Raw genomic sequence first — 14,436 nt, forward strand, 5'->3', positions numbered from 1 at the left:
ATAAACACAAATAATTTTTGCTAAATCCCATAGTGAGTTTTTTAAAAAGCTTGTTAAAATTCAGAATGTACTCTTCTCCAATTTTCATGTGTATCTGAAGCAGCAGCTTCTCCTTAAGTCTCCCTCATCAGAGTAGGTAACTTGAGATCCTCCGCACCACGCTTATGTGACTTTCTTAACCATTCTTGCAACATTTTCAGCCACTTCCATTTGCAGTTATTGAAAATGAGTTGCACTCTAACCAGTTTGAAGTGAGAAATAAGCTTCAATGAAAAAAAGAAAAAAAAAGTTCTCCAGCAAAGTAAATTCAGATTCTGCCACATGATGTTTGGTATGGTCCCATTCGCTCCGAGTACAGTTCTTGTCCCTCCTTCTCTCAAATGTTAAACCATCTTCCTGTATGAATGTATGCTGTGTGGCAAGAATCTTGTTCAGAATTGCCAGACTTTGTAGGATAGTTGAAAGATCCTTTGTAGGATAGTTTATGTTCAAGTCTTTTCCTAGGAATTTGCTATTTTAGGGAACCAGTTTGCAAGGTGTTAGACTGGAGTATGGAGGACAGGACAATTATCTAAAATAACTATTCATAGAAACCTGATTCACATGTAAAGAAGAACTTGGATTTAAATATGCATTCCATAGATACAGATAATCAGAGTTGGAAGGGACCTTGTAGGTCATCCAGTCCAACCCCCCACCCAAGCGGGAGACCCTACACCATTTCTAACAAATGGCAGTCCAATCTTTTCTTGAAAGTTTCAAGTGATGGTGCTCCCACAGCTTCCAAGGGCAAGCTGTTCCATTGGTTGATTGTTCTCACTGTCAGAAAGTTTATCCTTATTTCCAGGTTAAATCTCTCTTTGTTCAGTTTCCATCCATTATTCCTTGTCTGACCTACAGGAGCTTTAGAAAATAGCTTGACCCCTTCCTCTTTGTGGGAGCCCTTCAAATATTGGAACACTGCTATCATGTCTCCCCTGGTCCTTCTCTTTACTAGACTAACCAAGCCCAGTTCCTGCAACGGTTCGTTGTATGTTTTAGCCTCCAGTCCCCTAATCGTCCTGGTTGCTCTTCTCTGTACTATTTCTAGAGCCTCAACATCTTTTTGATAATGTGACCAAAACTGGATGCAGTATTCTAGGTGTGGTCTTACTAAGGCTTTATAGAATGGTATTAGTACTTCCCTTGATCTTGACTGTATCCCTCTGTTAATACAACTTAGGATTGCATTAGCTTTTTTGGCGGCTGCTGCATACTGCTGGCTCATATTTAGCTGGTTGTCCACTAAGACTCCAAGATCCCTCTCACAGTTACTGCTGTTGAGCCTGGTTTCACGCAGTCTATATGTGTACTTTTGGTTTTTCTTGCCTAAGTGTTTGCTTTTCTGTATATTGAATTTCATTTTATTAGATAAGGCCCAGTGTTCTAGTCTGTCAAGATCCATCTGGATCTTGAGCCTGTCTTCTTGGGTGTTAGCTATTCCTGCCAGCTTAGTATCATCTACAAATTTTGTAAGTTCCCCTTCTATTCCCACATCTAAGTCGTTAATGAAGATATTGAAGAGTATTGGGCCTAAGACAGACTTTGGACTCCCCAAATATGATATAATTATCAATATTAGATAGCCTGCTAAAGACTGCTGCATCCTGTGCCAAGTTCTTACAGTGGAAAAGACTGAATTTTGGACTTCTTCATAATATCAAACTAAACTTGAACCACTCCAGCTGTTAGATTACTGATTTCTCCTGTGAATTGCTTGTGTTAAAGGGCTATTTAGGATTGTAGGACAATCAGTCCTCTCTAGTGAACTTTAGTTTACTGGAAGGAAACCGAGTGACTGAAATACCCCCCTCCCCCCGCCTTTAAGAGAGAAAAAAAAGATTGTTTATACTTATTCCTTCTGTCTTATTATACCTTCTGATTTTTATTTTATACTTATCGTTGTGTCTTGTCCAATGGTGTTCTCTATATGACTCTATATGACTATAATCCACATTCCTGGTTTTTATTCATTCTTTGGGGTACTAACAGGACTTATACACCAAAATATCTGGAGGAAAGCAGGAATTAGAGCTACAATAGATGGCAGGTGACAGCAAGAAAGGACAACAAGAATTGAAGTTGAGCAAAAGGGGTTTCCTGCTTCATTTCTATCCTGCCTTTTTTTGTACTGTAGTAATGACTGTATGTTCATGGGTTTCCAAAGTGAACTCCCTGACAAGCATCAAGCAAGCACAGCCTGCTTAGCTTCAGGAACGAAACTATATTAGGTTGCCTTTAGATCATGATTTGAACTATGGAATGATGCTTTATTTGAGTTGGAGATGGGGAACTTAAATGAGAAAGAGTAGTTGTGAAGAAGAAACAAGATTGATAGGCTAACATAAGGAGAAGCAAGGAGAGATTCTCAAGTATGTTTGTTTCCTTTTTTCCTTAGCTGCAAATAACCTGCCAGTGACAACATTATCGTGATGAGTTTTATTGAATATGGAGATGTGATAAAAGAAGGGGACACGGCAGTTGTCTTCTTGGGACATGAATCAATGTTTCCAGTGAAGGTGCAACATGGTGGTAAAACTCAGACTAAGTATGGTGTTATTAGACACTCAACTGACCTCATTGGAAAGAAGTATGGTTCCAAGGTGACCTGCAGCAAAGGAGGCTGGGTGTACATCCTTTATCCGACCCCAGAGTTATGGACTTTGAACTTACGCCACAGAACTCAAATCCTATATTCAACGGATATCTCTTTAATCACCATGATGCTTGAGTTGAAACCAGGAAGTATAGTGTGTGAATCAGGTAATGGGACATGGCATTCTGCAATGTTATTGTTTCTTTTTGTTCTTTTCAACCAAAGGTTTCTGGTACAAATGACAATTGTTTATTTTTATGTATTCAGTTTGGATACTGTCCAAATGACTGGCAGGGCATGTCCCCCCAAATAAAAAACAACATAAAAAAAGAACCTACAACAAAGTTGATGGGAGCAAAATACAAAAATAAGTACAAGAAGGCAACTCATGCAATACTCCCAAAGGTGCTTTTCAAAAGACAACTGGACTTTTTTTGTTTTTGTTTTCCTTGAAAACATTTCACTTCTCATCTAAGAAGCTTCTTCAAGAAACCAAAAAAAAAAAAAAAGACCCAAGAAACTCCTGTTGTCTTTTTAAAGAAACACCCTTGGAATAATCATGACCTGGATGATTGAGAGTTTTCACAGACAAGCAACCCAGATAACAAACCAAAACAAAAAATTACCACAGGTGGAGGCGTCCCATGCAACCTACCTCAAGTATGGCTGCTTTGCCAGATTGTCCTGGATTCCTATCTGAGGCAGTCCCTCAGATAGCCAAGCCCAACCATATACAGAAACATATTGGCAACCAGTACAAGTTAGAAAGCACGGGTGCAATAAGGGCAAGCTGAGGCAAAGAGTGAATGGTAGCTAGGGCCAAAGGGATCTTTCATAGCTCCATTTGGTGTGCCAGGGCACCCTTTCAGCCACTTACACCTATGTCACCTCACTGCTCAGCTACTGCAGTATACTCTCTATGGAGCTGCTCTTAAAGACCACCCAGAAGCTCCAACTGGTCCAGAATAATATAAAGTCCATATTCTGCATAGAGAGGACCATTGGTTTGAAAGAGGCCATTTATGTTAATACTGAGTAGCCCTCTCAGCACCATCTCTGTTCTGTCTACAACACAGTTCTTTCAGCAATTCCAAGAAAATTCCACCCCCATTTACACTCTTACAAGTGATCCTGAGGGCACAGATAAATCCCCCCAAATGGCCTCAAGAGCTCTCAGGGAGAATGCATGGATGACTGCAAAGAAATATGATCCTTTGAAACACTGCCCCCCCAGGCCCCCAATCTTATCAGAACTAATTCTTCTATTGCTCCCACCATCCTGCCAGAACCGATGAATGGGAATGAGAATAAAATGAATTTCCCTTCTTGGATGAGAAGGAAAATATCTTCTTCCTCCTCAAGGAAAAAAAAACAATCCAGTTGCCTTTTAAAAAGCACCTTTGAGATTGTGCTGAATAGATTCTGTTATGTTTTGAGTGGATGATTCCTCTATGGGGTGATCCAGAGCTTGATCCTCTCTATTTTAACCTTTACCTGAAATTTCTAGAAGAGAGTATGGATTTCAGTATCACTAAGTTCATGATATCCAGTTATATTCCTGCACCCAGGGGAGGTCAGGAGATATGGTTGAAGTCTTGATCTGAAGTCTAGGTCGAGAAAACAAGCTTGTGCTTAATCCCTGAAATAGAGAATAGCTGGCTGTTTAGAAGCTGACTGCCCCCCCCCCCGGATAATTCCAAACTGAGCTGTGTACCTCCTGAAAAAGCAAGTTCAGAATCTGGCTTCTTCCTAGAATAATAAATGGGAACCACGACTGTGAGAGGTTTGTCTCAGAATTGGCGGCTGCAGCAGCTATACACTCTCCCAGAATTTTGGGAGCACATAATATCCTGTATATTGTTGTCACCTCATGTCGGGGCTATAATAAGTACCTCTAATTAGGCTGTCTTGAAGACCATTCAAAAACTTCAACTGGTACAAAATGCAGCAGCTTCTTTGGAAATGGATGAGCACTGTTAGAATCACATACTATTCTGGAGGAGATGCAATGATTATCAGTTTGCTTCTGGCTGCTATTAAAGATGCTAGATATAATTATAACAACCTAAATAACTTGGGATCTGGGTAACTTGTAAGGCACCCAGTAATTCCAGCAGAGAGGCACCCTAAGAACCCCCACCTTAGTAGACGCAATAGAAGGCACCCAGAAATGAACATTCTTTGGTAGGATTCTTTGGATCGGCTTGCTACGTAAAATGGCCACAGACCTTTAAAGTTTTTTAAGGAGTACAAAATAATTAAAACATTGTTTTTTTGCAGATCTTTGGGGGGCTGAAAGATTTGATATTTAAAGAAGGAGGGAGGTTTCGCACAGGTTTTCAAGTGAGGAGAATGCTGTGTGGAATGTAGGATTATTCAACATTTATGGATGCTGCTAGTCAATGTATGTATTTATGTATGGTATTTAGGTTTGTTCGGGTATTTTCCCACATCTTAATAGTTGTGCTTTTAACGTTATAGCGACGTTTCGGCCGAATTTTAAAAGCACAACTATTAAAAGACGTGGGAAAATACCTGAACAAACCTAAATACCATACATATAAATACCTGTGAAAATATAAGAAAACATATGTATGTATGTATGTATGTATGTATGTATGTATGTATGTGTATGTATGTCTGACTCACAGATGAACACAGTACAGAAGCCTGATGATGGCAGATGAGATTCTGCCGAAACGTTGCTACAACTTTAAAAGCACAACTATAATGACGTGGGAAAATACCCGAACAAAGCTGAATACCATACATGTAAGTACCCGTGAAAACTTAAGAAAACAAATATATGTATGTATGTAGGTAGGTAGGTCTAGGTGTGTTCGGGTCTTTTCCCATGTAAGATTAAGAGTATCTTCGCAACGTTTCGGCGAGGTCCCACTCACCATCCTCAGGCTGGTGCTTTCAGCTTTGTGCCAGTGCAAGTATATGTATATGTATATATAAATATAACTACATATATTATTTCAGGGATTAATCATACACTGCTCAAAAAAATAAGGGGAACACTTAAACAACACAATGTAACCCCAAGTCAATCACACTTCTATGAAATCAAACTGTCCACTTAGGTAGCAACACTGATTGATAATCAATTTCACATGCTGTTGTGCAAATGGAATAGACAACAGGTGGAAATGTATAGGCAATTAGCAAGACATCCCCAATAAAGGAGTGGTTCTGCAGGTGGTGACCACAGACCACTTCTCAGTTCCTAGGCTTTCTGGCTAATGGTTTGTCATTTTTGAATGCTGGCAGTGCTTTCACTCTAGTGGTAGCATGAGATGGAGTCTTCAACCCACACAAGTGTCTCAGGTAGTGGAGCTCATCCAGGATGGCACATCAGTGCGAGCTGTGGCAAGAAGGTTTGCTGTGTCTGTCAGCCTAGTGTCCAGAGCATGGAGGTTCTACCAGGAGACAGGCCAGTACATCAAGAGACATGGAGGAGGCCGTAGGAGGGCAACAACCCAGCATCAGGACCGCTACCTCCGCCTTTGTGCAAGGAGGGACAGGAGGAGCACTGCCAGAGCCCTGCAAAATGACCTCCAGCAGGCCACAAATGTGCATGTGGCTGCTCAAACGGTCAGAAACAGACTCCATGAGAGTGGTATGAGGGCCCAACATTCACCGGTGGAGGTTGTGCTTACAGCCCAACACCGTGCAGGACGTTTGGCATTTTCACAGATGAAAGCAGGTTCACACTGGGCACATGTGACAGATGTGACAGGGTCTGGAGACACCATGGAGAACGTTTTGCTGCCTGCAACATCCTCCAGCATGACCGGTTTGGCAGTGGGTCAGTAATGGTGTGGGGTGGCATTTCTTTAGGGGGCCGCACAGCCCTCCATGTGCTCGCCAGAGGTAGCCTGACTGCCATTAGGTACCGAGATGAGATCCTCAGACCCCTTGTGAGACCATATGCTGGTGCAGTTGGCCCTGGGTTCCTCCTAATGCAAGACAATGCTAGACCTCATGTGGCTGGAGTGTGTCAGCAGTTCCTGCAAGACGAAGGCATTGATGCTATGGACTGGCCCGCCTGTTCCCCAGACTTGAATCCAATTGAGCACATCTGGGACATCATATCTTGCTCCATCCACCAACGCCACATTGCACCAGACTGTCCAGGAGTTGGGGGATGCTTTAGTTCAGGTGTGGGAGGAGATCCCTCAGGAGACCATCCGCCACCTCATCAGGAGCATGCCCAGGCGTTGTACAAAGGTCATACAGGCATGTGGAGGCCACACACACTACTGAGCCTCATTTTGACTTGTTTTAAGGACATTACATCAAAGTTGGATCAGCCTGTTGTGTTTTTTTCCACTTTAATTTTGAGCGTAACTCCAAAACCAGATCTCCATGGGTTGCTAAATTTGATTTCCATTGATAATTTTTCTGTGATTTTGTTGTCAGCACATTCAACTACGTAATGAACAAAGTATTTAATAAGACTATTTCATTCATTCAGCTCTAGGGTGTCTTATTTTTGTGTTCCCTTTATTTTTTTGAGCAGTGTATATAATAAAATTTATGTTCTATTAGTTTGGGTAAAGAGTTTAGATTTGTAAGACTGAAGTGGTTTAGAAGTCTCAACAATAAATAAATAAAACACTGGATATAACAATTCTTATATGAGGAAGTACTGTATAGGAATGCATTTTCAAAAGGTTTGAAATCATTGAAAAAATGGGATCATCAATTGTGCACATAGGCCTACAATGCTAAAATAGTCCTGGCCTGGATAAGTCAACCAAATTTCCAAGAAACCCCCTTTCTATGATTTTGTTGTGTGCTGTAATGCTAGGGCCTATCCTAGCCAAGTCTTCACTGTAATTTTAGTAGAAGGACATGTATAAATTTTGGGTGAAAGTAATGCAATTGCATAATCTTGGCAGGCTTCTGATATGATGGTATCTTTCTTGGACTGCACTAGTACCATCTGTAGCTGTGCTTCCTTATTTGGCAGGATGTTTCGCTTTCTCTCTCCCACTCTGTGGGAAACTTCATGACTGGTAAACGGTTTCTGGATTCAATACCCTCTGATATACTAACTTTGAAACTAGGAAACCCTATGAAATTTTGCCATGCTCATTTCATTAGTTTCTCTGCCTGAGGTTAGTTTGAGAAATTCAAGATGGCAGATTTAATCTCATGTCTTCTAAGTAGCTACTTTATTAAAACTTGAATAAATAAAGATTCCCTTTAGAGAAGCAAACAGGAAGCATCTGTGGGTGGAAAGGGGAATTGTTTCTTTTTCCATGTGTCACAAGAACTTACTACAAGTATTAGGGCCAGCTTCCTAAGTAAAGCACTTCTCTATATCTGCAACAAAAAGCAGCCTCAGCTTCTTCCCCTTTTCTGAGGTCTTCATAAGTATGCATGTCAGAGGATCTTTCTGTCGAGATTATTGTCCTGGTGGAAGGATTTGTAGGCATGTATATGAAACAGTACAAAATCTCAGCCTCCTTGAAATAGATGCGCTCAGCCTTGAAATGGCTGGTTCATCCTGGGAATCTAGCAAGGTGCTTTTCTTATTCAAAGAGTCTGCCACAGACCAAATAAGTTTCTTCCTTTATATGTTTATATGCATAGGCTAGTTTTTTATAGGTTCCATACATTTTACAGATTTATTTGCAAGCAAGGTTTAGGATTTGTTAGCCAAAAAAAGGTTTTGATTTTTTGACCAGTCAAAATCGTTACTAAATTGCAGACTAAAAGTATTTGGAATTTCCTTCATTCTCTGGACTTTAAATGGTTCCATTCCAGCATCCTGTTGAATGACTGAAAATGGTGTTTTGAATTGAGATCTTGTTTAACTGGTGAAGTGTTTGCTAAGACTACGAGCAGCATTAGGGGAGAAAAATGTTTGGAGCAAGGGTATATCCAATCATTTTCATGATGCTTATTTGAACCTCTTTCAATATCTCTGAATTCTTCTTAAAGTGCAGTGTCTAGAATTGAACTCACTGCTCAATCTGAATGGAAGTAGTAATTCCAATTATGTGTTTTAATATTTTCCCCTTTCTATCTCATTTTTAAAAATGATAAAAAGATTTAAAATCTTTAGCAGTCTTCGAACTGAATCAAAACCTTTATTTAACTATGGAACCCAGGACTTCATGTTGGATTTCTCTACACTAGACAGTAATTGACAGGCTTGTTGTAAAAAAGATTGGCTTTAAAATTGAAGATTAAGTATCCAGGGATCACATTGACAAATATGAATTGTATGTTGTTTCAGAATAACTATACTAAGGCATGGAATGATATTAAACAAGATTTATTAGACAAATTGCAGCTATCGTTGGATAGAATTTTAGTAATTAAGATATTTTATCTATGTTTTCTTAATTGTTAAGATAAATATACTGGTTTTCCTTCTAGATTTGATGGATAAATAGATTGAAAGGAAATATAGAATTTTGTTTCTTTACCTGACAACAGCAGTGAGACACTTGAATGCACATAGATGGAAGGACTTACAAATTCCTAGAGTGGAAGAACAGATGGTGAAGCTAGTGGAATTGGCTAAGATGGCAAAGCTGATTATTCCCATTAAAGAAAAGTCTTTGTCTGACTTGGTTTCTATTTGAAAACCACTATTAAAAACTTGAAAATCATTCTTGCTAGAAAATAGCAATAGCACTTAGACTTGTATACCACTTTACAGTGCTTTACAGCCCTCTTTAAGCGATTTACAGAGTCAGCATATTGCCCCCAACAATTTTAAGTCTTCATTTTACTCACCTCGGAAGGATGGAAGGCTGAGTCAACCTTGAGCCTGATGAGATTTGAACTACCAAATTGCAGGCAGCCAGCAGTCATCAGAAGTAGCCTGCAGTACTGCACACTAACCACTGCGCCACCATTTCTGTAAAGAAAATGAAAATGTAATTTTGGGTTTTGACTATTAGAACTGTTGATAATTATAGAAATACTGCATTATTGCTAGTTTTAGAGTAAGAGGTTAAAGTATTTTATATCTGTACAGAAAAAAAATTAAAAGTTATTTTTCTTTTTCCTGTTTTTCTTTCCTTTGGCATCCTTGATTTGTTTTGTTTTTTCCTTAACCTCTCTTTTCCATAACCCCCTTTTTTGCCTTTTTATCCTTTATTCTTTGCTGAGCCTTTTTTTTTTTTTAAAAGAGATGGTTGATATAGTTCCATTTGGAATAAATCACTAGTGCAAGTATGCGTTTCTAAGTTTCTGCCAAGAACTTGGGACAGTGATTCTGACTTGAAACTACTGAGCTTAATTGACAACTTGATGGACAGGATTTATAATCATAGGTTAGTAAGGCTTGCAGATGTTATGTTTGTTTTTGAACAGATTATGAGCAGACGAGAAAATGTGGTGCTCCAGCTGGTTGGATTTTGGATGCTTGTCTGACTTAAAGCATCTCAACCATATCACATGTCAAAGGAAGCAGACAGTGTGCTTGATAAAATACATCCATGTTTGAGATATGAGGCGTAACTCGTTTACATTATTTCAGTAGGATGTAATATTACAATTTTGTGTGATTGGTAAATGATAATCTACAGATGAAAATTCTGCTATTGGGTATTTTATTTTGTTATTGGTGAATTTTCAATCTTAAAAATGTCATACCTTGAGATGAAAATCATGGGCTAATTCCATAAGAATGCTGCTCTGTGATCCATTAGTGGGAAATAATCTTGAGAGCCTGTGCTAGCGTGCTTCTTGTAGCTTTATGTAAAAGGTTGTGCAACATCTTGCACAAATGGAAACACCCCCAGCTTTCCTTTCTTGTGAGGGATCTTGTAGTAAGAAAAGATAGTTTACATGTGGGCGAACACTTCTGGATTGAACATGTAGGATTTTAACCTTGACCCTATTTAACATGAGAGAATAACTATAATCTCATGCATACGTTCTAAGGAGAAAAATCCCATAATGTTTACAGATTTTTTTTTCCATTGTTGTTGTGGTTGCTGACACAGTCAGCCAGACTGGATCTGGCATTTTTGTCTTCTTAAGAACCAGGAATAGTTATAGTATAATTATTATTAGTAATTATAGTTAAATGATTTCTTAGTAATGATACTAGGTTATACAATTGTTGATTGATAATATGAGTCATTATGTAATATAACTATAATGGCGTTTAGGAAACGGATGCACAAAAAAAAGTGGTAAACCAACCGATACACTGTTTGTAAATCTATGAAGGAGGAAGATGTTTTTATGTTTTATGTTGTATGTTTTATGTGGTTTTGTTTGTTGTTAAAATCAATAAAACTTTTTTTTTTAAAAAAAGAACCAGGAATAGGCAGATCTTGTTAATAATATTAAGTGTATAATTGCTTTCTTTTGCCACATGATGTGGAATTGTTTACAAATGATGGTCATATTTGTACTAAGTACAAACTTTTATTGAAAACAGAAACAGAGGATGAGTTAAAAGTTGTATGATAAAATGGGGAAAAATTGGCTACAATATATACAGTTAGACCAATGGGAAAATATGTGGAAGAAAGAGTTGAAATTTTCGCTGAATTATAGCCTTAAAGATAATTTTTATAAAATAATGTATCACTGGTTTAGGATACTGGATAAAGTCTGAAATGCAGGAGGAAATTTCAAATATTTGTTGGAAATGCAACCAAACAGAAGATATATTTGTTTTTCATTTCTGGTTTGTCTCTGCTATCTTCTGGCAAAGTTTCAATTTCTTTTCACTGGGTAGGCCTTTGCAGTTCTTCCACTTCTACTTCTGTGAATGCTTTTATTTCAGATTATAAACTGATATTGATCTGCTGGTTTGTATTCTGGGTCCAGATATCTCTTCTCATTGAAATTGATTTGTAATAACAAATCATTGTTTTAATTGTTATGATTATTTACACAACAATGTGAAATCACAGCTGACAGTTCTTTAGCTGGTGTTAGCCTTCATATCTTCTCTTGCCAAAAACCTAGGATTTTGTAAAGTATCAGCATAGTGTATATGCAGTCCCAACCTTTTTAATTGAAAAAAATGAAAATTTTGAAATAAAATTTTTGTCAATATGTATATTTCCTAAGTGCCCAAATCTTGGGAGCTACCCAGAGATGGTTAAAAGATGGGAAGCTGTATAAATAATTTTAAATACATAAAACAAATCCTCTCAGTGCTGTCCAATTTTTTTTGGTATGGCACCCAGTTTGTGGTTAACTCCTGGGATCACCATGACTGGTTTACACCACAATCTTTCAACTTTGATATTCAGGTCATGTTATGTTGTGATCTTCTCCAGTTCTTTGACTTCTATTCCGCTATTTCCTGCTATTACCATATCAATTATTCACACCTTTTTCTTTTTAACCACAGTTAAATCTGGTGTGTTATGAATCAAGACTTTATCAATTTGTATTAGTAAATCCTGAAATATTGTAACCTGTTCATTTTGGACTATTCAACTCTTCTGCTCAATTTTTCATTACTGGTACATGGTAATTTTAAAGATGTTCCAGTGAATCATTTTGGCAACTGTTTTATGTCGTTGTTTATAATCCGTTTGTGCAAACTTCTTGCAAGAGCTGAGCATGTAATCTATTTTTTTCTACTTCTTTGCGCAATCTACAGTTTGAATCATGAGATGATTTTTTTTCAATTCTGATTTTGATTGAATAGCTTGTTCTTGAGTAGTCAATATCTAGCCTTCAATTTCTTTTTTGAATGTTTCAGTTTAAACGATTGCCAGATTTTATCTTTATCCACTTTCTGCTTGCTCTTTTGTAGACAGTAACCATGTAATGCTTTTCCTTACCAATATTCTGTACATGTTTTTATTTTATAATTTCAATATTCATGTTTTTTCCTGTACTTAAGTTTGAATTTTAAATTTACAACAATGCTTGTTCTTGGCTGTCTTTTACATAATCAGCCAATGCATGTGTTTCTTCTTTGACAGTCAGTTTGGCCGGAAGTAAATCTCTGCCTCCATTTCTGCAGGACAAGTATAATCTATCAATATCGTTACACGGATGTACCCTGTTTTCCCAAAAATATGACCTATCCTGAAAGTAAGCCCTAGCTTACTTTGCGCCCAATTTTTACAACCCCCCCCCCCCAGATAAGCCCTAATTAAGATCCCACCTAGTCCAGAGTGGACGGGTAAAAATTAAGCTGGGGGTGGGGGTGGTGGAGCTGCCCTACTACTTACCTTTGGACAGTTGTAGCCAGGCCTCCCACACCCCGACACCTGCCTTGCTGGCCCATTTCTTCTGCAGCTGATAACAAAACTCAGGATTGATCTGGAGTTCTGTTATTGGCTGCAGAAGCCTTCAGGAAAGCCTTTCTGGCTGCAGAAGAAGAAGTTCCTGAAGGCCTCTGACAGTGAAAAGGAGGCCGGGGGGGCGACGTATATAAGTGAGGTTAGTCAGTGGATGACATCCCCTGAAAATAAGACCTGGTAACTCTTTGGTGGCAATATATATATATATATATATATATATATATATATAAGACAAGGTCTTATTTTGGGGAAAATACGGTAATTGTGAATAGTCATCAATTCCCTTGTTTACAGTCCAAATTGTCTAGTTCAGCTTTTGTCCAGTTAATAATTCCAATAGTGTATTGTTTCTTAGGTATGACCCAGCTTTGGATATGGATAGCTTTAATGGTGTTTCTATGATTCAATTTTGTCTTCAGCACTTTTTGTACTCTTTGAATGCATTCTTTAGTAATCACATTTTTTGCTTGATGTTATCCAACTGTAAAATGCCCAGATACTGATAGGCTTCATCCAATTGGCTCCCGATGGTTTTGGCCATTTGGTATTTCAATTCCATTACTGTTTGTGATTTTACCCTACTTTATTGCTACTGCAGCATATTTCCCTAGGCTGAATTCCATTGCTATATCTTTGCTAAAAATTCTTATAGTGTATGAATGAAACAAACAAAATGCTAAAAAGTTATGATATTGATGTAGTTACTTACCAAGCACATTAAATTATATTAAAATATCTTTACCATCCCCAAGGCATGCCACAACTTTTGAGCACCCCTAATGTTTGGAAATTGAAAGTTGAAAAATTTAACACACTCTAGACTATGTCGACTGGATTTTGATTCCTGATTTTTCATAAAGCTTCAGATCATCCATGTGGACCAAAAGTGAGATTTATTAGCACATTTTGCTAAGACTTGTTTTCTTCAAAATCACTGAAAATGGGATCATGGCAATGACAAATAATAAAAATGATAATCAGTCACCTGGAAGATGCCTCTTCTAATGTTGACAAGCTCTTTTTTTCCCATTTCTAACCCCGGTTCTGTCTGCCACATCTTCATTATTTTTTTCTATAAACATTCTAATTTTTATTGACACCAATTGTTTCCAAATATTTAATGAACCAACTATAAGGTAATGAACCAAACACTTTTTAAATAATCCCTGAAGGAGATGGGCAATCTAGAAACACAAAATAAGAATAACATAAATAATCCTGATCTTATGCAAATTGTTTTTCTGGCATTTGCAATTCTCCAAAATATTTTATAATCATAAATTGAACTTCTGTATATCTCCTTTACTTTTTATTTCCTTTCTGTTCTGGAAGGATATTATTTTTTTCTAAATATTCTTGGATTTTGCCCAGCATTATTATGCCTATGAATAAAAATAATAGATGGAACCAAAAAATAAATTCGATTATATGCAGTTAATATAATTACCCTCCCCCAATCATATATTTGATTTATTTTTCAGCTGCATTAAAAACGAAAATGTGCACCTTCTACAGCTTTTGGATAGCTGTGGCAAGCCACATGTG

The 14,436-nt window shown here is 37.8% G+C and overlaps 1 protein-coding gene across 4 annotated transcripts in view; it reads left to right on the forward strand.

The window, feature by feature from the left end:
• Positions 1-14,436, forward strand: part of TRMT61A (tRNA methyltransferase 61A) — a 51,392-nt gene that overhangs the window by 3,646 nt on the left and 33,310 nt on the right. For all 4 annotated transcript variants that reach the window (XM_087922260.1, XM_026698557.2, XM_087922259.1 and 1 more), the window contains exon 2: positions 2,438-2,802. In XM_087922260.1, the coding sequence (XP_087778386.1) occupies positions 2,472-2,802 (331 nt within the window). In that variant the 5' untranslated portion in view covers positions 2,438-2,471. The remainder of the gene's footprint in view (positions 1-2,437; positions 2,803-14,436) is intronic.

Source organism: Pseudonaja textilis, chromosome 1 (genome assembly GCF_049901715.1).
Source record: "Pseudonaja textilis isolate UNSWEBS1 chromosome 1, rPseTex1.2, whole genome shotgun sequence".
In the NCBI taxonomy this organism is placed as follows: Eukaryota; Metazoa; Chordata; class Lepidosauria; order Squamata; family Elapidae; genus Pseudonaja; species Pseudonaja textilis.